We start from the raw sequence: 19,494 nt of genomic DNA on the forward strand, positions 1-19,494 counted from the left end.
AAGCCTCCAATAATATTCATATTCTAAATTACTTAGTTAATATTCGTCTTCATTGAAAATATGAGAGTAAAGATACACGAAGACTCTATGTAATTGCCCAGTGTATATAAACATTTCAAAAAGTCTTGCTGCCCAGTAAGTACATTTTTTACCAAAGGACACCATTATAATAAGATGTACTACGTTACACTGCAAAAACTAGTGTTGAATCAAATGTTTTGAACTAATGTTTAAAAAGCCTTAACAAAATTCATTTTTATAAATTACCTACAAATTGTAGTGTTTATTGAAAATACAAGACGAGAGATACTGGTTGACTGCAAGAAATTGTCCAGTAAATATGAAATATTTGAAAAAGTCTTGCTGCAAGTAATATGTACAACTATGCCCAAGGTTTCCATTATAATCCACTGTACTACATTACAGTACAAAAGTAGTGTTCACTCAAATGCTATGAAAAAAATTTAAATAATTTCCAACAATATTCATATTTGTAAATTACCTAGTAAATTGTAGTCTTCATTGTAAATACAAGAATAAATATACAGGAAGCCTGAAATATTTTCGCACTCTTATATCACAGATGTGAATTACTTTTAGTGCAGAAAGTATGTAGAATTAACAACAGGGACACTATTATAATACATTGTACGTACTAAATTACACTGCAAAACATAATATTTAAAAGGGTGGAAAAATTCACATTTGTAAACAGTGAGTGTTTTCGGAAAATGAAAGGTTTAATTGGTAGGCTATTGCAAGACAGTTTCCGCGGTTTATGTTTCAGAAAAAAAAACTCTGTTATTGTCTCTAACATGTATAGATGTGCGTAAAGTGTATGTAATTAGCCATGTATATGATTGCCAGAATAGAAGTAGTAATAGAGTTCTTTCTTATAAATTGTGTGTTTGCTGTCCAAAGTTAAATGGAAGAAATAATACCGGTTCAATTAAAGTATGTGTTGGTAACAGATGTGTGCTGTAAAGGGAAGTGAATTCCTCAAGGAATAGTTTTCTAGAACTTGACACCTTATGGCAAAGCCACAACCGGGGGTCTGGGGGCGGAGCCCCCAGCGAGCTTTAGCGAGTTACACCTCTAAAATCGGAATAGTAATCGTGTTATATATGTGTTTTTTAGGATGATTAAGGAAATGATGTCTTGTTATTTGATTGTAATAAGAAATTAGAATGACACGATTCTAGTACAATGTTCTACTAGAGTGTAGAAAGTGGTGTTGTTTAAGTTGCTATAAACAATTTTTTTAAAAGCCTCCAATAATATTCATATTCTAAATTACCTAGTAAATAAACGTCTTCATTGAAAATATAAGAGTAAAGATACAGGAAGACTGTATGTAATTGTCCAGTATAAATAAACATTTCAACAAGGCCTGCTGCCAATAATTACTTGTGTACCAAAGGACAGCATTATAATACAGTGTACTACGTTACTGTGCAAAAACTGGTGTTCAATCAAATGTTATGAACTAATGTTTAAAAAGCCTTAACAAAATTCATATTTGTAAATTACGAACAAATTTTTTCTTCATAAAAATACAAGACGAGAGATACAGGTAGACTGCCAGAAATTGTCCAGTAAGTATGAAATATTTGAAAAAGTGTTGCTGCAGGTAATATGTACTACTATGCCGAAGGATTTCATTATAAGGGACTTTTCTATATTACAGTGCAAAAGTAGTGTTCTCTCAAATGTTACAAACACATGTTTAAAAAGCCTCCAACAATAATCATATTTGTAAATCACCTACAAATTGTAGTCTTCATTGAAAATACAAGAATAAATATACAGGGAGACTGCAAGAATTTGTGCAGTATATATGAAACTTTTCAAGAAATCTTGCTGAGGTAATATGTACAACTATGCCCAAGGTTTCCATTATAATCCACTGTACTACATTATAGTACATAAGTAGTTTTCACTCAAATGCTATGAAAAAAATGTAAACAATCTCCAACAATATTCATATTTGTAAATTATCTAGTAAATTGTAGTCTTCATTGTAAATACAAGAATAAATGTGCTGGAAGCCTGAAATATTTCCCCACCCTTATATCACAGATATGAATTACTTTTCCTGCAGGTAATATGTACAATTAACTACAATGACACGATTATAATACATTGTACTAAATTACACTGCAAAACATAATATTAAAAAATGCTACGAATAAATATTTGAAAGGTTGCAAAAATTACATTTGTAAACAGTGAGTGTTTTCGCAAAATGCAAGGTTTAATAGGTAGGCTATTGGAAGACAGTGCTCGCTGTTTATGTTTGAGAAAATAAATTCTGTTATTGTCTCTAACATGTATAGGTGTGCGCAAAGTGTACATAATAAGCCACGCACATGATTGCCAGAGTAGAAGTAGTAATAGAGTTATTTCTAATAAATTGTGCGCTTGTTTTTCAAAGTTACATGGAAGGAATAATACCGGTTGAATTGAAGTATGTATTGGTAAACGGTGTCTACTGTAAAGGGAAGTGAATTCCTGAAGGAATAGTTTTCTAGAACATGACACCTCATGGGAGAGGCCTGACCGGGGGTCTGGGGGCGGAGCCCCCAGCGAGCTTTAGCGAGTATAATAAGTAAAATCACAATTTTATAGAGTCAGTATATTCGATTGTCAGGTGTTGTTCTGTTTGAGATAGAAGTGTGCAGAAACTTGGACCATTTGTAAGAACTAGTACGTTGAATCGAATCTTTTCAAAACTGATCACTTTAGGATAGAATTAGACACTCAAATTAGAAGCAATCAATGTAATCAAGGAAGAGTAAGCTAAACAAATTAAAGGAAATAGCATACGCAGGTCTTTGAAACGAATAATGCATTAATTTCTCCTTACAACAAAGTAAACCAGCAAATATATTTTTGGAATTAGTGTGCTTGTCAAATGGCTTTGCATTCAAGACAATAACAGCTTATAATTTTCTTCTCATTTTTAGCTCATATCCGTATTATTTCTTCTACAAATTCTTCACGAAAGTATTCATTCATACTTTCATTAATAAAAAGAATAACGAACTCGGTGCCGAAGCTAAATATCAAATATTGCTCCTGTTTTTATTCCACTCTTTTCTAATAATAATAATAATTAATAATAATGTAAAATGGGCTCTTTGTGCTTTTAACTTCGAATTAGTTGTTCAAACCAGCTTAGATTTTGGCTCGGCATTTAACATATTAAGCTATACTATCTCTTTTACCATTTACTAAGAGATTTACTCTTATGGGTATTTTACTTGAATCATTTTATTGAGGATATCAGTACTAAGTTACGTGAAAGTGCCCATTGAAAATTCTAGCAATTAAATAAATAAATATATTGACTTATATCAAATTTTAAGTTAATATTTGTAATCATGCGTCAGTTTCATTCTGTAACCCATTGGCGCAGACTTACGGAAAAGTTTTTTATGCTTGCGGAAAAGTAAATGAACAAAAGACATAGTTCCGGAAATTTTCTGTTGCACCTGCCTCCGTCTCATTTTCCCCTATTAAGTCAAATGTTAGCAAGTTTGTTGCATAGGAGTTAGTCATATACAGAAACATATTTCATAGTACAGTAAACCCTCGTTAACACGAATTCCAAGGGACTGAAAAATCAGGAGTTCGTGTTAAAAAAATTCGTGTTAACCGAGGATCCAAATTTTATTATTCGAATACATTTTCTCCATACATACGCACTAAAGTATACCGACTATACATACCACTACAGAATATTATGTATGTTATAAAAAACACTAGAGATGGTATAGAGACGAGACTGAGTAGTCTCGGTCTCGCCACGATTTCGAAAAGCACGTCTCGGTTCCAAATTCAAGACGAGACCAAGACTATTCCCCGTCTTGATACCATCCACAAAATGGTATCGAGACGAGACTGAGACAGTTTCGTTCTCGTCTCGATTTCGAAAAGCGCGGCTCGGTCTCAAATTCGAGACGAGATCGAGACTAGTTTCGGTCTCGGTACCACCCTCTGAAAAGTGGAAACACTACATTATTATCATATCTTCGAAGATTAAAAAAATAAGTTTACATTGCTACTACGTCCATCAATCCTCTTTATAACATCAGTTTGGAACAACACAGAACACAGAAGGTCAAGTGGTGGAAACAGCAAGCATAAGCGCTCTCCGCAAATGAAATTTCCACGCAGAAAATCAAGGTCAAGTTATAAAATTGACAACTTCGTTAGCAGGGTGGGTACCGCTAGTAACAGAAAGGTACAGTATTTATGACTGTTGTCGCCAGTTTGGAGTTACAGGGGAGAGACGATTTTTGTCTCGAGCTGTCACCAGCTCGTCTGCCAAGCACCTGCATGTTCAGCGCTTTACGGAGGACAGAATCAACACATCGTAAGAGAGGAAAGATACCCGTTTCTGGTTTTTCTCTTATTTACAAGGCAATTTTCGTCTGTATAAATACTGTATGACAAAAACTGATCTGGAATGAAATTTAAAATAAGAAAAATGATCTAAAAAAAAATAAAGGGTTGAAAGTTCGTGTTAAATGAAAACATTTACTGACTCAAGGGACTAAAAATTAGTTCGAAATTCGTGCTAACCGAAATTCGTGTTAAACGATAAAACTTCCTATAAGATAACGTACAGCGATGCCGGGACCGAAATTTTGTTCGTCCTAACCAAGTGTTCGGCTTAAGCGAGTTCGTGTTAACGAGGTTATACTGTAGTTTATTTCATTTATCTCCATATAAACATTACAGTAATATTTTTAACGTTTCCAGTAAATTATTTTAAAATATAATGTACAATGTGTCAATTTTTCTGGAAAATCACTGGAAAAAAGAACGTGTCCAACGTATTTTAATTTCCAGGAAACGTATGTGTCAATGGGTTAAGTGATTACTATTGGCACATGTTTTTCGCACTAAGAATTTGAAAATTTCGCGTTTTGTCGCATTTTCCAAATAAAGTTTTGCATTTTGTAGCTCTTTTGGAAAAGATATTCCCTGACATTTTTTTACAGCTGTTCCTTTTATTCACAGGTCAGTACAGAAATAAACTATTAATTACCTAAAAACAATATATACTGAATATTTCACTTTACATTGAAAATTTCACTTATTTTTTTTAAAATCAAACTGAAGGAAAATCAGTAACTAAACTTACTATGAGTAGGAAAGTTTTGCTGCCTTCTGAAAACACATAGGCACAAGTTACATTTAAGCATTAAATATAAGCATGTTAAATGTTCCCACATTTTCCTCAGTGTTGTACGTTTGTCACTTATCACCAGTCCATGCCATTGGCTAGCTAATTAAAACGGCTCCTCTCCATCCAGCTGCGATAGTGATAATCAACGCTCAACATGTTCTCTATAGCCGTGTCCGAATCACCCAAAATGCACCGTTCATGCCTCGTTCTATCGTTCCGTCAGTGGAAAACTGACGTTTTCAAATCAATGAAAACATACTTTTATAATTTCGCGTATTATTAGAAATTTCGCGCAAAACTGCCAATTTCGCGTTTTATCGCACGACGGAAACCAATGAAAATATACACAGAATATCATAAAACGTCAAAAAAAAAAAAAAAAAAAAAACTGAAAATTACTTAATTCTGACTCATTTCGTTTTATCGGGCATTGCGAAAAACTCGTGCCTCTAGTGATTACTAAGTATGTATTTCACTGTGACAAATTTTTACCGAATTTCACATTAATTGATCCAAAAACTAGTTCTTTTTCCCGTATGTCCCCCTCAGGATATTTATGCCAAATTTTTTATCTGAGTTTTGGAAGGAGACTGTAGCCCCATACCAGTGACTGGCACATGCAAGGAGCATCAGAATATTAACAATGTGACATTTGTGATTAATCTGCTGCTTACTGGCGTTCCCAATGTAAAATTTGATTTTAGTAACACTTCACCCACCACTTTTTAATTCTCTCGCCGCCCAAAGGCGGAACCTTACCCAAAATAATATTGCAGACGACTGCACTAGCATTGCGGATGAGTGTTATTGCATTTTGTAATAAATAATACCAATTTGCCCCAAAACCCTTACCAATAATTATTGGAGAAAACTGCTTCCAAAACTTAACATTGAATGTCCTATAAGTGGCCCTTCAAATATAAATTACGTAACGCTATTTTTGACCACTTTATACCTCCTCCTTCCTTCTTGTCACACTTCGTAGCACAAAGCCGAACCTCTTCCCCCCTTTGTCAGGTAACGTTTTTTGTTTTATTACCAATTTTGCTCATTTTGGGGTTCTTACAATAAAAGACTAATTTTAGTGGCAGAACTTTTTATTACAAAATGCTTGTATTAAATAAATTTGTAGTGTATTTTTCGCCAACAAATCGAAGTATTAGAAAATGGTAGTACCGTAATAACATTTTAACCCCATAGGGATGTTTCATTAATGAGTCTCAATTCTTCGATATTAAGTATTGTCGTTTTCCCAAGGAGAACGCGCCCATTCTTTTAGGTCACCGATGATTTAGCAAGGAGGCAGTACTGCCAGAAGATACAGATGAAACAGACTCTAAAGAACTGATATCCACCTCTTCTTCCGAGATTCCGGATGTTTTCTGCATTTGAAGTTCGCTAATGTCAACGATGCAAAGAAGCTCTCTTCGTCGTCGAACACAGATTCGACGTGGCTGAATAGGAGAAGCAGAGGCATCTTGTTTGTGAACAAGTTTTGGAGCATCTTCTTTGGACTTTGGACTTCAGTTTACCCTTTTCCAAGTTCGTCTTGTCCTAAATCAGTGTCAAAATGCAAATAAACTCGTTGCTCCAGGAAAATTCAAGTCCAAAGAGCAAAAGGTTTAGTAGGAGATTAATACGATGGTTTGGCATTGAAAAACAGTGTTGTTCTCAGTTTTGTGTTTGTGATCTGCTTTGCTCTGAAAGGATATTTTCTTTTCGTGTATCATCCTTTGGACTGTCATTACGAAACCTTTTTCTTCCGAGCAGATAGATTCAGGTAAGAAATCTGTTAATAGATAGCCCACCTACTGCTGATCGTTCTGCTCAGTGGCGATGTCCACCTCAATCCGGGACCCAGTGAGGGCCATGCCCTTTCTATCTATTATCAAAACGTTTGCTCCGTGAAAAGCAAACTAAGTGACTGCGAAATACATTTACCTGGCCTAGAATATGACTGTTTAGTTCTTTCTGAAACTTGGATAACTGATGATATGCTTGATTGTGAACTGCCATTCTCCGGTAATTTTACTAAATACAGACGGGACAAGGGTTCACGTGGTGGTAGTGTAATGATATGCATGAATTCTAAGCTAAAAAGTAAAGAACGTAAAGACTTATACAGTAAGGGCTGTAAAATCTTGTGGGTTAAAATAAACATTCCGAACGGTCCAAATAACTCATAGGCTGCTTTTATCGACCACACAAAACCTCTTCCTTGTACATACTGGAAGCATGTCGTGACTATGATTGCCGCCGTTGCAGACTGTAATGCAACTCTTCTTGGATATTTCAATCTCTCCATTGTCTGGTGTTCCACACTTTAAAAACTGTAATGATGACTCTTGGTTTTTAGGCAATTTCATACATGGTCTTGGCTTAGCACAGCATAATATGCATCCTACTAGAGGCGATAGTAACCTGGATTATATTGTGTCAACTAACAAATTAATACTTGTGGTCTCAAAGTTAAACTTTTTCCCATCAGATCACGACTCTCTCAGAGTATTCTTTCCTCACACCAAACAAAATATTTCAACGACAAAATCAGTGACTTCTTTACCTCAGTGGAAAAAAGTCCCTTGGAGCGAAACACATCAAGCTCTTCATATTTTTCCATAGTGCTTACTTGCCTCAGGCTTAGTTGACGATTCAGCTGACTTATTTGCTGACGTCGTACAGGCTGTATTGTGCCTTTCGTAAAAGATCTTCAAAATTTCCTCTGTGGTTTGATGAGGAACTAAAGTGCATACTTAAAAATAAAAAAAATAAAAAAATAAAAAAAGATTGGAAGCTATGGAAGGATTTTCCCAGTGAATATACTTACAAGAACTTTACAGATATTAGAAGACAGTAAATATCTTATGAAAAGAAGGTATGAGGAGTACATTGAAATTGATACAAGTAAAAACCCTAAGCGTTTCTGGATCCTAATAAACAATCGAAGAAATAGTTCCCTCATACCGACTGAAATGACCTACAAAAATTCTTGTGTAAATGAAGAAGACAGAGCAAAGGTGTTCAATGAATTTTTGTTAGTAGCTTTGCTTTATCCCCTCCCACTTCTCCTTCCTTCCCTTACCTTCTTCAACCTGTCTATTCTGAGTCTTTGTCTTCAGTCAGTACCACACCGACTAAAGTACTATCTCTTCTCTTTCATCGCCCAAACAGCACGCCTTAAGGCCTAATAATATCTATACTTGCTTCCTGCGCAGTGTTGCCAGTTCGCTTTCTCAACCCCTTTCGGATTTACTAAATCGTTGTTTCGCAGAAAGTATCTTTCCCACCACTTAGAAGAGAGCTAATATCACTCCTGTTCATAAGTCTGGTAAAAATAAAAATGATGTGTCCTCCAATCGATCTATTTCTTCATTATCACCACTCTCATATGTTTCTGAAAAGATAAATCAAAAACAGGCCCTTTCAATTTGTTGCTCCATTTATAAACTCCTCGCAAGACATTTTTTTGCCGGGAAAATTTTGTCTTACTAATTTATCAGTTCTTCTGTCCGATGCTGTGTACAGCATCTCCAAAAATTCTCAACTCGACATTTTGTATTTGGGACTGACTAAGGCCTTCGATTCTCTTCCAGGGGCGCGCAGTAGCTCAGTGGTAGAGCGTTCACCTCTGGTGCTTGAGGTCCTTGGTTCGATCCCAGCTCACGCCGTGTGAACTTTGTGGTAGACAAACACCGTGCTCGTAGGTTTCCTCGAGGTTCTCCCGTTTCCTCCCACTTTCTTCATTCCACCATTTCATTCATTTCTCATCATCACCGTCTCCTTTAGCCTAACCGGCATAAGCTTGGGACGTAAAACTTAAAGGGTTTTTTTTTTTTTTTTTTTAAATTCTCTTCCAGTTCTTCGCCATATTCTTATATACAAACTCAGTTCTAGATTCAATATACATGGTAACTTACGTAGTCTGCTAGAAACATATCTCAGTAATAGGACACAACGAGTTTCAGTTTCAGGTTACTTTTCTGACTTTATTCCCGTAACTTCTGGAGTTCCGCAAGGCAGTGTTCTGGGGTCCACTTCTATTTCTACATGGACGATCTGCCTTCTTTGTTTACAAACAGCTCTATGAATATTCTTCTATTTGCGGATGACTGCAAACTCTACAAATAAGTTCAATCAGAGTGCGATGCTCTTGCTGCTCTTTAGTATGATGCTTCAATTCTTCTCAACTAGTGTAACTCTTGAAAACTTAGCTTAAACATCGAAAAATGTGTTTCTTTTACGATTTCTCTAAAAAAGAAACCTATAAACGACATTTACAAAATTGGTATTAAGAACATAAATCGTGTCACCTCATTCAGAGATCTTGGTGTTATCATTGACAGTACGCTTAGTTTTCCAGATCATATAAGCAAAATATCTTGTACTGCAATGAGAAAACTGGGTCTCCTTTATCGCTTCATTGACACAAAAAATCCTATTTTTTAAAGTTTGTTCTATAAGTCATATGTTGCTTCCACTATTGAGTACTGTTTTCCTGTCTGGTCTATGGTCTTCCTAACTCATTTAAAAATATTAAATTCCGTAATTAATTTCTTTTTAGCCATTGTATCCTACCGAGTACCTCACCTCCGAACACGTCCAAAAAATGACGTTTTAAAATCCCTCAATATCAAAACTCTCCTTGTGAGAAATAAATTTTGTGACCTAATATTTTTGCATAAAATTGTAAATGACCATATATCATGTAAACAGTTATTAAGTCAAATTGATTTTCGCGTACCCGCTGGAACAACATGGTCTAGTGATCTCTTTTACACTCGAGCGGCGAGGGTAAATATTGCGCAAAGGTCCCTTTTAAACCGAATTGTCAGTACTTATAATCAGTTACCAGAAACTGTAGACGTTTTTTCAAATGAGTATACTTTCAGATCCTCTATATTATAAAGTTATTTTTGTATTGTTGCTGTTGCGCTCTTAGCTCAAATTGTTATTCAATTGTTATGTTATCAAAATGTTAAAATGTTTCAGTGTAAAATGGCCTAGTGCTGTATCTGAAACCTATTATAAATAAATAAATATCCGACGAATTCAGTTTTTAATATCTTATTTTGTTATGAAAATCGAGGGTCATTCCGTCGAGGAAAATATTATTTCACGAAAAAGTTTCTTTTATTTCATATGCGAAACTGCTTAAAAGAATAGAGTGGGTAATGATTCAAATCAAAAGTTTTGAATCACATTCTCAGAAATAGCGATACGAGTGAGAATGCGAGAGCATTTTTAAGCGGTAGTTACGATTGCTAACAACTTACTTTAGAAAAGCTTCGTGTGCCGTAAATGCAATGCAGCGATAGCCACAAAACCTGGTTTTATTGTATTGTAATACACGCAGGATTCATCACCAGTTATGCTGGTGTCTAGTAGCATCTTCGAATACCTTCTGTATGATTTATTTTATATAGGCTATGTGTTCGCAATTTTCGAAGACAGAAAGAAGATATATTTATTTATATATATAAAAAAGAAAAGAACTGAATAAAATTATTTGTTCAAAAGATAGCATATCAACCGGTGAATAAAAATAAAAATTACAGCAAAAAAAAAAAAAAAAAGCGTTACGTAACGAAGGCGTAAACACCCTTCTCCTCTCTTGTCACACTTCGTAATGCAAGGGCGAACCTCTCCCTCCACGTAATATGTGAACGACCCCTAAGGAAAATGAACTTTTGTATTTACGCCCCTAAAAGAGGGGCTAACAAGGATTGTCTCTTATTTACTTTTGAGATTTGAAAAGTGCAGACATATTTATAAGAATGCCCGATTTCACATTAATAGTGTGGGAACTTTATCTTCTTTCAGTGCTGTACGAAATTACATGAATGATGGAACAATCTGTATATTAAGTGAAATATATATCGGGAGCATTTGTCCCAACTCCCTCAGTCCCAATAACGCCTTTGGTTTAGGTTATATTTTGACAATTGTGGGCATAAATTCATGCATATTTTCAAAGTTTTTTAGGTCATAAAAATTTGAGCCCTAGTCGTCATAAATCTTCTATGTCGTAAATTCTTTACCGATACTTTTTCAGTGCTTGTAATTCATTTTTCTGTGACATGCACCTATGAAACTAGAAAATAAATAAAACAAAGTAAGACTTAGAGACCTAGCTTCTAAATATCTGCTTAGAAAACGCCAATCTAAGTGTACAGTAATTGTGAAATTTAGTGGTCAAGTGAGAAAGTGGTCCGGGCACAAATTGTTCGGACATTCGTAACATATATGTAAAAATTGATTGAGATCGGTCAAGCCAAACTTCCAAGTAGAGAAATGTTTCAAAAATAATGTCTTGTAGTGATCCTAGTTATAACAATTACTCGTGTACTAGGAGAGGAAAGAACATTATAGCTACGTCAAAAGCACTAAGTAACTATTAAGAGTTATACAGTGTGTGACCATGCATGAAGAAAATATAAAATAAACAATCATGCACTGATTCTAGCCACTAAGTACTAAAACAAGGCAGTGCGCAACGAACTTTATTTCAATTTGGTTCCATTGTTGCAAACAATTGATAAGTATTACCTTGTTTTTTAATAATCTGTATGATAATTGTAGCGTCTTTTTACAGATTGACCTAGTGAAGGATAAGAGAAAATTTTTGTTAATTACTAATGAATTAACGAAGGGTAAACTAAGAATGATAAGTTCCAATTATAAACCTACATCTGAAGAAAAAGTAAACGCATCTTTGAGTGAAACTCAGGTTCAAGAAATGATTAAAAATGAAACAGGCTGGGACAATTTCACAGAAGTCTTTATGGTTTCAGCATTAACTGGCAGTGGTGTTGGAGATATCAAGGTACGTGTGCTTGCACAAACATATCGGGTGTTCTAAAAATGGCGCCCACAAACCACAGAGCACTATTCTACAGGCCAAAATAAAGGGAAAATGTTATATGATGGGTATGCCGTCCGGGACCTTCTTCAGCCGCTACGGGGAATCAAAATTTTACAATGTGGCAACATCGCAGATTAACTTGGAACCATTAGCATTACTCTACGAATACAAGAAGCAGTTGAATCGATTGCTACACTAATAAGTGATGCTAGTGTCAATCAATATCGACTTTCGCTGCCATCTTGGAAAGAATCAATATAACTATTTGATAGATTGGTAGATCTAATCTATGGTTCTTTATTTGTGACGTTGCCACAGAGTGCAATTTGTGTCTCCAGACGAGGACTCGAAAAGTATACAAATATATATATATACTTTCTGCTTTATTTTGACTTGATTTATATAATAATGCTTTGTGGTGTTCGTGGACGCCATTTTTACAACACCCGATATATATATTGGCTTTCCTAACCTTCTTTCCATAATACTGTATATGTAAATAAATATATATATATATATATATATATATATATATATATATATATATATATATATATATATATATATATATATATATATATATATATATATATATATATATATAATATATTACAATTGTAGTTAAATGTTATTTGATTTCTTATCAATGACAGCCCTTTTTACTTATGATTTCATTTTAATAATAAACTCAGAACTGCGCCGAAAGATGGTAGTTGTAGACAGAGTTCTTAATTTACAGAGTGCAGCCAGCCCGTAAGCTGTTTAAATTAAATCAGAGACAACTATGTGAATACTACAGAATTAGACAGTTCATGTCTTTAGGTAATGTTTCTTTTATGGTATTTTATATAATAATATTTTGTCAGTTGAATATTTCTATGAACATAGGATGTATCTATCGAACTGCTCGTAGTTTTTTCGTTCAGGCTTAAAAGCGGAAGTTAAGAAAATGAGAAGATTGGTAAATGTTAGAGGGTTGTTTCTATATCAGTGGATTCCTAAGTAATCAGATATTATTAAATAGGAAACTGTGAAGTTGTTCATGTTTTCCTGTACATAGTTTTGATTACTTTAGAAACCATTGATATATATATATATATATATATATATATATATATATATATATAAACTCTTTAAATGTTATCAGTCTTTCTCTCACCATTTTTACTCTTTTTGAGCCTAAAAAAAACATAATATTTACATTAGGTATATGTCGCAGAAAAACTATATTTCAAATTAAGCTTCTTACCATTTTAAGTGCTCCAAACATGATGATATCCTATTTAATACCAATTATTTCGAATCCTATGTGACCATCATTATTCGGGGCCGATTCCGATTATTTACTTTGACGAGTTATTGTTATACTTTTTTGACGAAATAATCAGTTTTCCTCTTGTCGAAATGTGATAAAAGTCTTTAAGAATGAAGATTCACAGTTATTATCTTACATGTACTTTCATTTTAATGCATTTTATAACTAAACAACTACATTATTGACAAGGGCACTCCTTAAGATTTCTGCATATATAGAACCGGTATATATATAGAACATACTAATCTTATTTTAGTGATAATGATTGGATAAAATATGCATCAGAGCAAATAACCCTGTGGCTAGGGTTACCACATATTGCTGAGTGAAAAGCAGGACAGATTCAAGAAACCATCAAAACCAATTTATCTAGCAAAACTGACAAAACATTATACTACTAATTTTTTCCATAAATGGTAACAATTCACTACAATATTGTATACAAACTTTAAAAAAATCAGTTCATATAGTGCACTACTACTAACAACGCTCTCTTGTACATTGCGCTACTCAATTGGCTACTCTGTGGCCCCACGTAGCGTAGTCGCGAACTCTCTCGCCTTCGGTGCGAGTTGTTCTGGGTTCGATTCCCGGTGGGGACACTCGGTCGAAAAAGTTTGAAAAACTTTTTCAGGCCAATCATCCTGAATGAGGTTTTCCTGGATTTTCCTCATTCACACCAGGCGAATGCAGGGCTGGTACCTAACATATAGATCCCAGGCCGCTTCCTTCCTTCCCCAATCCTTTCTTCCTTCCCTTTCTCCGGATAGTGTGCTCGCCGAGGGACATCATCCCTCAAACGTGACGAGCTAACATGGCCATAGATATAGAAAACCCAGAAATCTAAGTCCTAATCAATTGCCTACTGATACAGTTAGTGTAGCCTATTTCAGTTAATAATAATAATAATAATAATAAGGTACAAGTGAAAGCACAGAAGTATATATGAATATCATTTGTAGATTTTAAGAAAAAGAACATTTTACAAATTTCCAAAAATAGGTACAAACGTCTGGTAACCTACCTATCGCAAAAATAGATAAAGGATATTTGGACAAAAATGGGCTTTCTTGGTAACAGACTTTATTAGCAACAAGTAACGAACATAAGTGCATTTATTATAAATAAATATTTCTTCTTTGCTTTTCAGTAAAATTGGCGTCAGAGTAATCTGTGTGATTGTACCACGTTTTCCTATCTATTGTACCTGTATCAATGAAATCATTCTAAAAGTTAGTTGATAACGCTGAACCACATATAAGTTTAATTTGCCTTAAAATGAGACGAATTAAGTAATTTTGTTTTCAGTGAACTTAAATTCTTTATATCTGTGTGTGTGTGTCTATTATTTCCGGGTTTTTTTTTTTTTTTTTTTTTTTTTTTTTTTTTTTTTTTTTTTTTTTTTGAGCCCTCCATTTGATAGAGCATCAAAAACTATCGAATTTTCCGCATCACTCTTACCGTTCCCGAGATAGTGGCCAAAATGTTCCAATTTCAGGAGATTTAAAGAGCCATATCTTGGGAATCATAAGTCATGTTTGTGTTTATCAATACCTAAGAGGATGATGAATATGTTGGTACAAAATAGTAACCAGTGGCCACTGGCCAACTGACGACCGTTCCCCAGATATTGGCCAAAAAAGTTTCGATTTCGTGACATTTAAGGAGTCATATGACAGTAACCGTAAATCACAGAGAGATGATAGTTTGCGAATTTTTCAATTTTGAGTCCTTCATTTTGAGCATGTGTCTTTGTAAAACAGCATATCGTAGAACGTTTTAACAGGTTTCCTCCTACGTATAAACTAAACACTTTCTCATCACCCTCGGTTACGCGGTTCCAGAAGTATTGCGGCTTGTTGATTTACGTCTTTGCAAACTCTAAGCAAGCATGTAAATGTACATCTGTTAGTTTGACGTGCAAAGCAAAACAAATAATAGGAGTACAGTTACATGTCTCTGCACAGCATTCCAGACTTAAAGTTGCTTTCAGGTTAGTCGAAGCAGCGAATGGGTTGGTTGCTTTCCCTTCAATGTAGACACATTTTCGTCTTCCGTTGTCAGTTGCGGTCTCCTCAGTTTCGCTTTAGTTTGTAATCCTTGTTCCCTCTTCTGCATTGAATCGTTCATTTCAATATCTTACTGTTTTAATATCCAGGTCCATGTCTCAAGCAATTTGCTTTTTAGGCATTCCAGCTTCCCACATGCTAATTATTGTTCCTCTAGTTGTAAGAGACGAATAGTCTTCCATCTTCGTTTTTATTTTTAATTAAATTTATTTATTATTATTATTTATTATTATTATTATTATTATTATTATTATTATTATTATTATTATTATTATTATTATTATTATTATTATTATTATTATTATTATTATTGAATTAACTCGCCGTACACAACAAACAGTTCTTTTTAAGTTCGTTCTGCCAATGCTCTTGAAGGATTCTCAACCTGTTCTTTTTGTATTATTTAAATAATTTTTGTTGTAATGTCGATTTTATCCAAGGATTAACAGTTTATTAAGATAAATGTTTACGTACAGAAAATTAAGTGTGCTTATTAATAGTTTGACTGTTGAACTATTGCAGTGTATACCTAATATAAATACATACGTATAAGATAACTGTGAATCCTCATTTTCACATTTTTTTCTTTTTATTGCACTTCAATTAATGGGAAAGCTGATCATTTCGTTAAAACTATAGAACAGTCATGGTCAAATGGCAAAAAGTATGTTTGATCTGGCCCTAGAGTAAAAATGGATTTATTTTTATTTTTTTTTTTTTTTTAACTTCATACGGAATAGGAAGAGAGCAGCTGGTAGTCATAATATACCTACATCAAGATTTGAGTTTTAACTGTGAAAAAAAAAAAGTTTCTTACTTTTTGATTACTACGCGTAGTCTGCATAATAAAGCCATTGATACCGGTATCGGGTCGAATTAAAAAAAAAAAAAAAATGAAATTTCATATAGTAACTTTTGAAATCTTCGTAGCTTTGATCCTAACTGGCTTAGACGTACGAAACAAAAAGCAGGGTAATCAAAATGTATGACTTAACGGAAATTTGCCAAACTGTTGCCTCAGGGGAGATAGAAAATCGGAAAACGGTCTTCTAGTATGGTTCTTATTTTATTTTAGCCTACAGTCCGTTATAAATTGGCCTTTCTACTGTAAAATGACTTGAGTATCCATCCGAATTAGCCCTGAGGAGTATCTGCATTGCATTCGAAATAATTGGTGTTGAACAAGAATCATCAATTTTGGAGCACCTAAAAAAAAAAAAAAAAAAAAAATAAGAAATTGAATTTACTGTGTTTAGAGCTTGAATAAAGGGGTTGATAAGTGAGAATTGTGTTTTTGTAACATCACTATAACAAAATTAATGGCGACTTGTATGTTTTCAGGCCATTAATATTGCGATCATTGGCTTACTTTCTTTTGTTTAGGTCTGATGTATATATTATTATGCTGTAGATCAAAAGAAAGCAGAAGAAAGTACGAAAGATAACTGTAGCATAAGTGATCTGTTTTTTATATTTTAGGAATACCTGATAACACGAGCCCAACCAAAACCGTGGATATTTCCACCAACAGTTGTGACTGATCAAAAACCAAAGGACATTATATTGCAGGCTGTCCGAGAGAAATTACTGGAATATTTACCCAATGAAGTACCGTATAACTTGATCACTGAACTGGAGTTTCTGAACTTTAACCCCGCTGGTAAGTATTACACTTCATAATAATGTTCTGACTACATATATAAAATCTAATCACATTCTAGTGCTTACGCAATTCTGTTGAATGAAGGAATGAAGGAAATGGTTGTTCATTTGTCTGACGGCATAACGAGACCATCATTATTAAGGATGAAAAAGGACAAGGATATTAATTTATAAACACCTCTTTACTTCTACTATAATAGTACATGCTCTTCTTCGTCGCCTTTCTTAGCAGTGTATTAAGTATACTCTATAACTGTCATTCAAGTCTTTGTCCTTCATAGAATCATAGATTACAATACTTTTTTTTTTATCTTAAATTTCCTGATCTATCACCCTTGATAATGATAGCCGCGTGATGCAGTCTAAATTATTGTAAAAAATTCTTTCATTCAAAGGAAATGTAAGAAAACTTAGCCTGATGTACTACTTCTTGTATACATTTTTCTGGAACTGTATGAAGGTTTCTTCCCCAAGTTTGTAGCGAGAAAATTTTTAGCGATGCCACTTCTCTCAAGAGCTGTTCAGCATCATCTTGTTTTTTTTTTTTTTTTTTTTCTTGTTTTGTTTTGTTTTGCTTTGTTTTGTTGAAATCAGTATTGAAACAGGAAGTAATATGAAATTTGAACTACTTGTGATTTTGTTAGAGTGTTCGGAATAGAGAGTTAACGGAGGAGATAGAACCTATCCTTGGGACAGTGAATCGATTGCAGAAACCCACATCTCGTCTTAGCGTTTTTGCTATGATACCTGCCTAAGACGGACGGACAAAGCCGTTCTATAAGACTTCCGACATTTATGATGCATAGTATAGTTTGGAAGTCTAAAACCCTAATAAAATTGGCAACACTATTTAAAACTATGTAGTGGCAAGAACCTGTTCTAATTACAACTACCAAAAACCATTTGCTATATTCGTATAAGCAAAGGGAAGTAACAAGTATTGTAAGCATTTTACAATTACATGATTTTAAGCAGTATACCAATCTCTATCGTATTTTTCACATCTTTAGAACGGTTGGAAATAATAATTTTCTTAGATTTTAAAATTCTAATTTTTCTCCTTGTTAGTTGTACGTAAACTAAGTGACAGCTGTGAAGATATTAACATTTAAGAATTCATGTTATATTTACAGGTCCTATAACAGCTGTAGTCAATGTGATAAGTAAAAAAGGGAAGAAAGATATGTTGATTATTGGTCGCGGAGGAAGTCGAATACAGAAAATTGCCACAGGAGCTGAGCAGGAACTCGCAAATACATTCTTGCAACCTGTTAAATTAAAAGTAGTTGTAAAATCAACAGATAAATGAGAAAACTAGGTACAGCTATGTGTTTTATGGCCATATTTAATGTACATTATTAAATATTTACATGAGGATTCTAAAAGAAAATGCAGCTTTGCAGATTATATTATGCCTTTCTTTGTAAATAATGTAGTATATGTTGTGCACTATGCATTCATTTAATGAATAAATACTGGTAAATGCGTAGTCATTTTCTGTGAAAATGCTACTGTTGTGGAAGAACTAGCTAATGATCTAAATAAATATCGCTTTCGCACTTCAAGCATTTCAGTTCAACTTTTATTGTTTACTTTTATTGCATGATACCTAGTTACTGTCCACAGTAAGTTACAGACGTTAGGTACGATGTGTTTATTTTGTCTCCTTACATTTAGGGCGTCAGTGCTAAATTTCCTGTAGCTTTCACCTTTTCAGGTATTTTTTTTATTCCCTCTAGTGTTCTATCTACAGTGTCTGTAGTCTTCTCATAATAAAATATTTGTCCCTCTTATTAAAACTACACCTTGTAGTGATTTTAATTTTTCAACCATTTAAAGAGTTACAAATATCCAAGCAACCAGCTCCCTTACCTTTGGTGTGAGCGGTTCCAAATTTTATCATTTGGCAGGACCTAGTCTCTGGTACTCCAGAGCACTGATATTCAACTGGGTGCTCTGTGACGTCACATATTAATGCTCCTATTCTTGATAAACAAAATGGAGAGAATAAGGAGCAGGCAGGAACCTGGGTATAATAAAAGACCGTGATGGCGGGCAAAGAAGAAAATTGATGGAGTAGTTGATAGTTTTGCAAATACACTACTCTTGGATCCATGACTACAGGTACGCTGCCAATACTTACTTTACCACATTCCTCTACCTTGATCCTTTCCTCCTTTGCTCCTGCTGTTTCTCACTTTTCTTTATCCAACTATAAAGGCACTTTCCTACGTTGTGAATCATCCAATTGTAAATGACTGATCTAGATATTAAAATTAAGTACATAAGTAGTAGTGTCATCCGTTTTGTTCGTGTGATCTACCATTATGGAAGATACACTGCGAAATATTGCATATTATCTTTAAAATATTAACTATTACTAGGGATA

General features: G+C 34.1%; 1 protein-coding gene across 1 annotated transcript in view; it reads left to right on the plus strand.

Moving 5' to 3' along the window:
- The window catches only part of LOC145694691 (GTPase Era, mitochondrial), a 56,377-nt gene extending 37,549 nt beyond the window's left edge, over window positions 1-18,828 (plus strand). The window contains exons 4-6 of the mRNA XM_081771199.1: window positions 11,790-12,020; window positions 16,923-17,103; window positions 18,239-18,828. Of these exons, the coding sequence (XP_081627325.1) occupies window positions 11,790-12,020; window positions 16,923-17,103; window positions 18,239-18,414 (588 nt within the window). The 3' untranslated portion in view covers window positions 18,415-18,828. The remainder of the gene's footprint in view (window positions 1-11,789; window positions 12,021-16,922; window positions 17,104-18,238) is intronic.
- The last annotated feature ends 666 nt before the right edge of the window (window positions 18,829-19,494 follow it).

Source organism: Thermobia domestica, chromosome 9 (assembly GCF_964235325.1).
Source record: "Thermobia domestica chromosome 9, izTheDome1.hap1.1, whole genome shotgun sequence".
NCBI lineage: Eukaryota > Metazoa > Arthropoda > Insecta > Zygentoma > Lepismatidae > Thermobia > Thermobia domestica.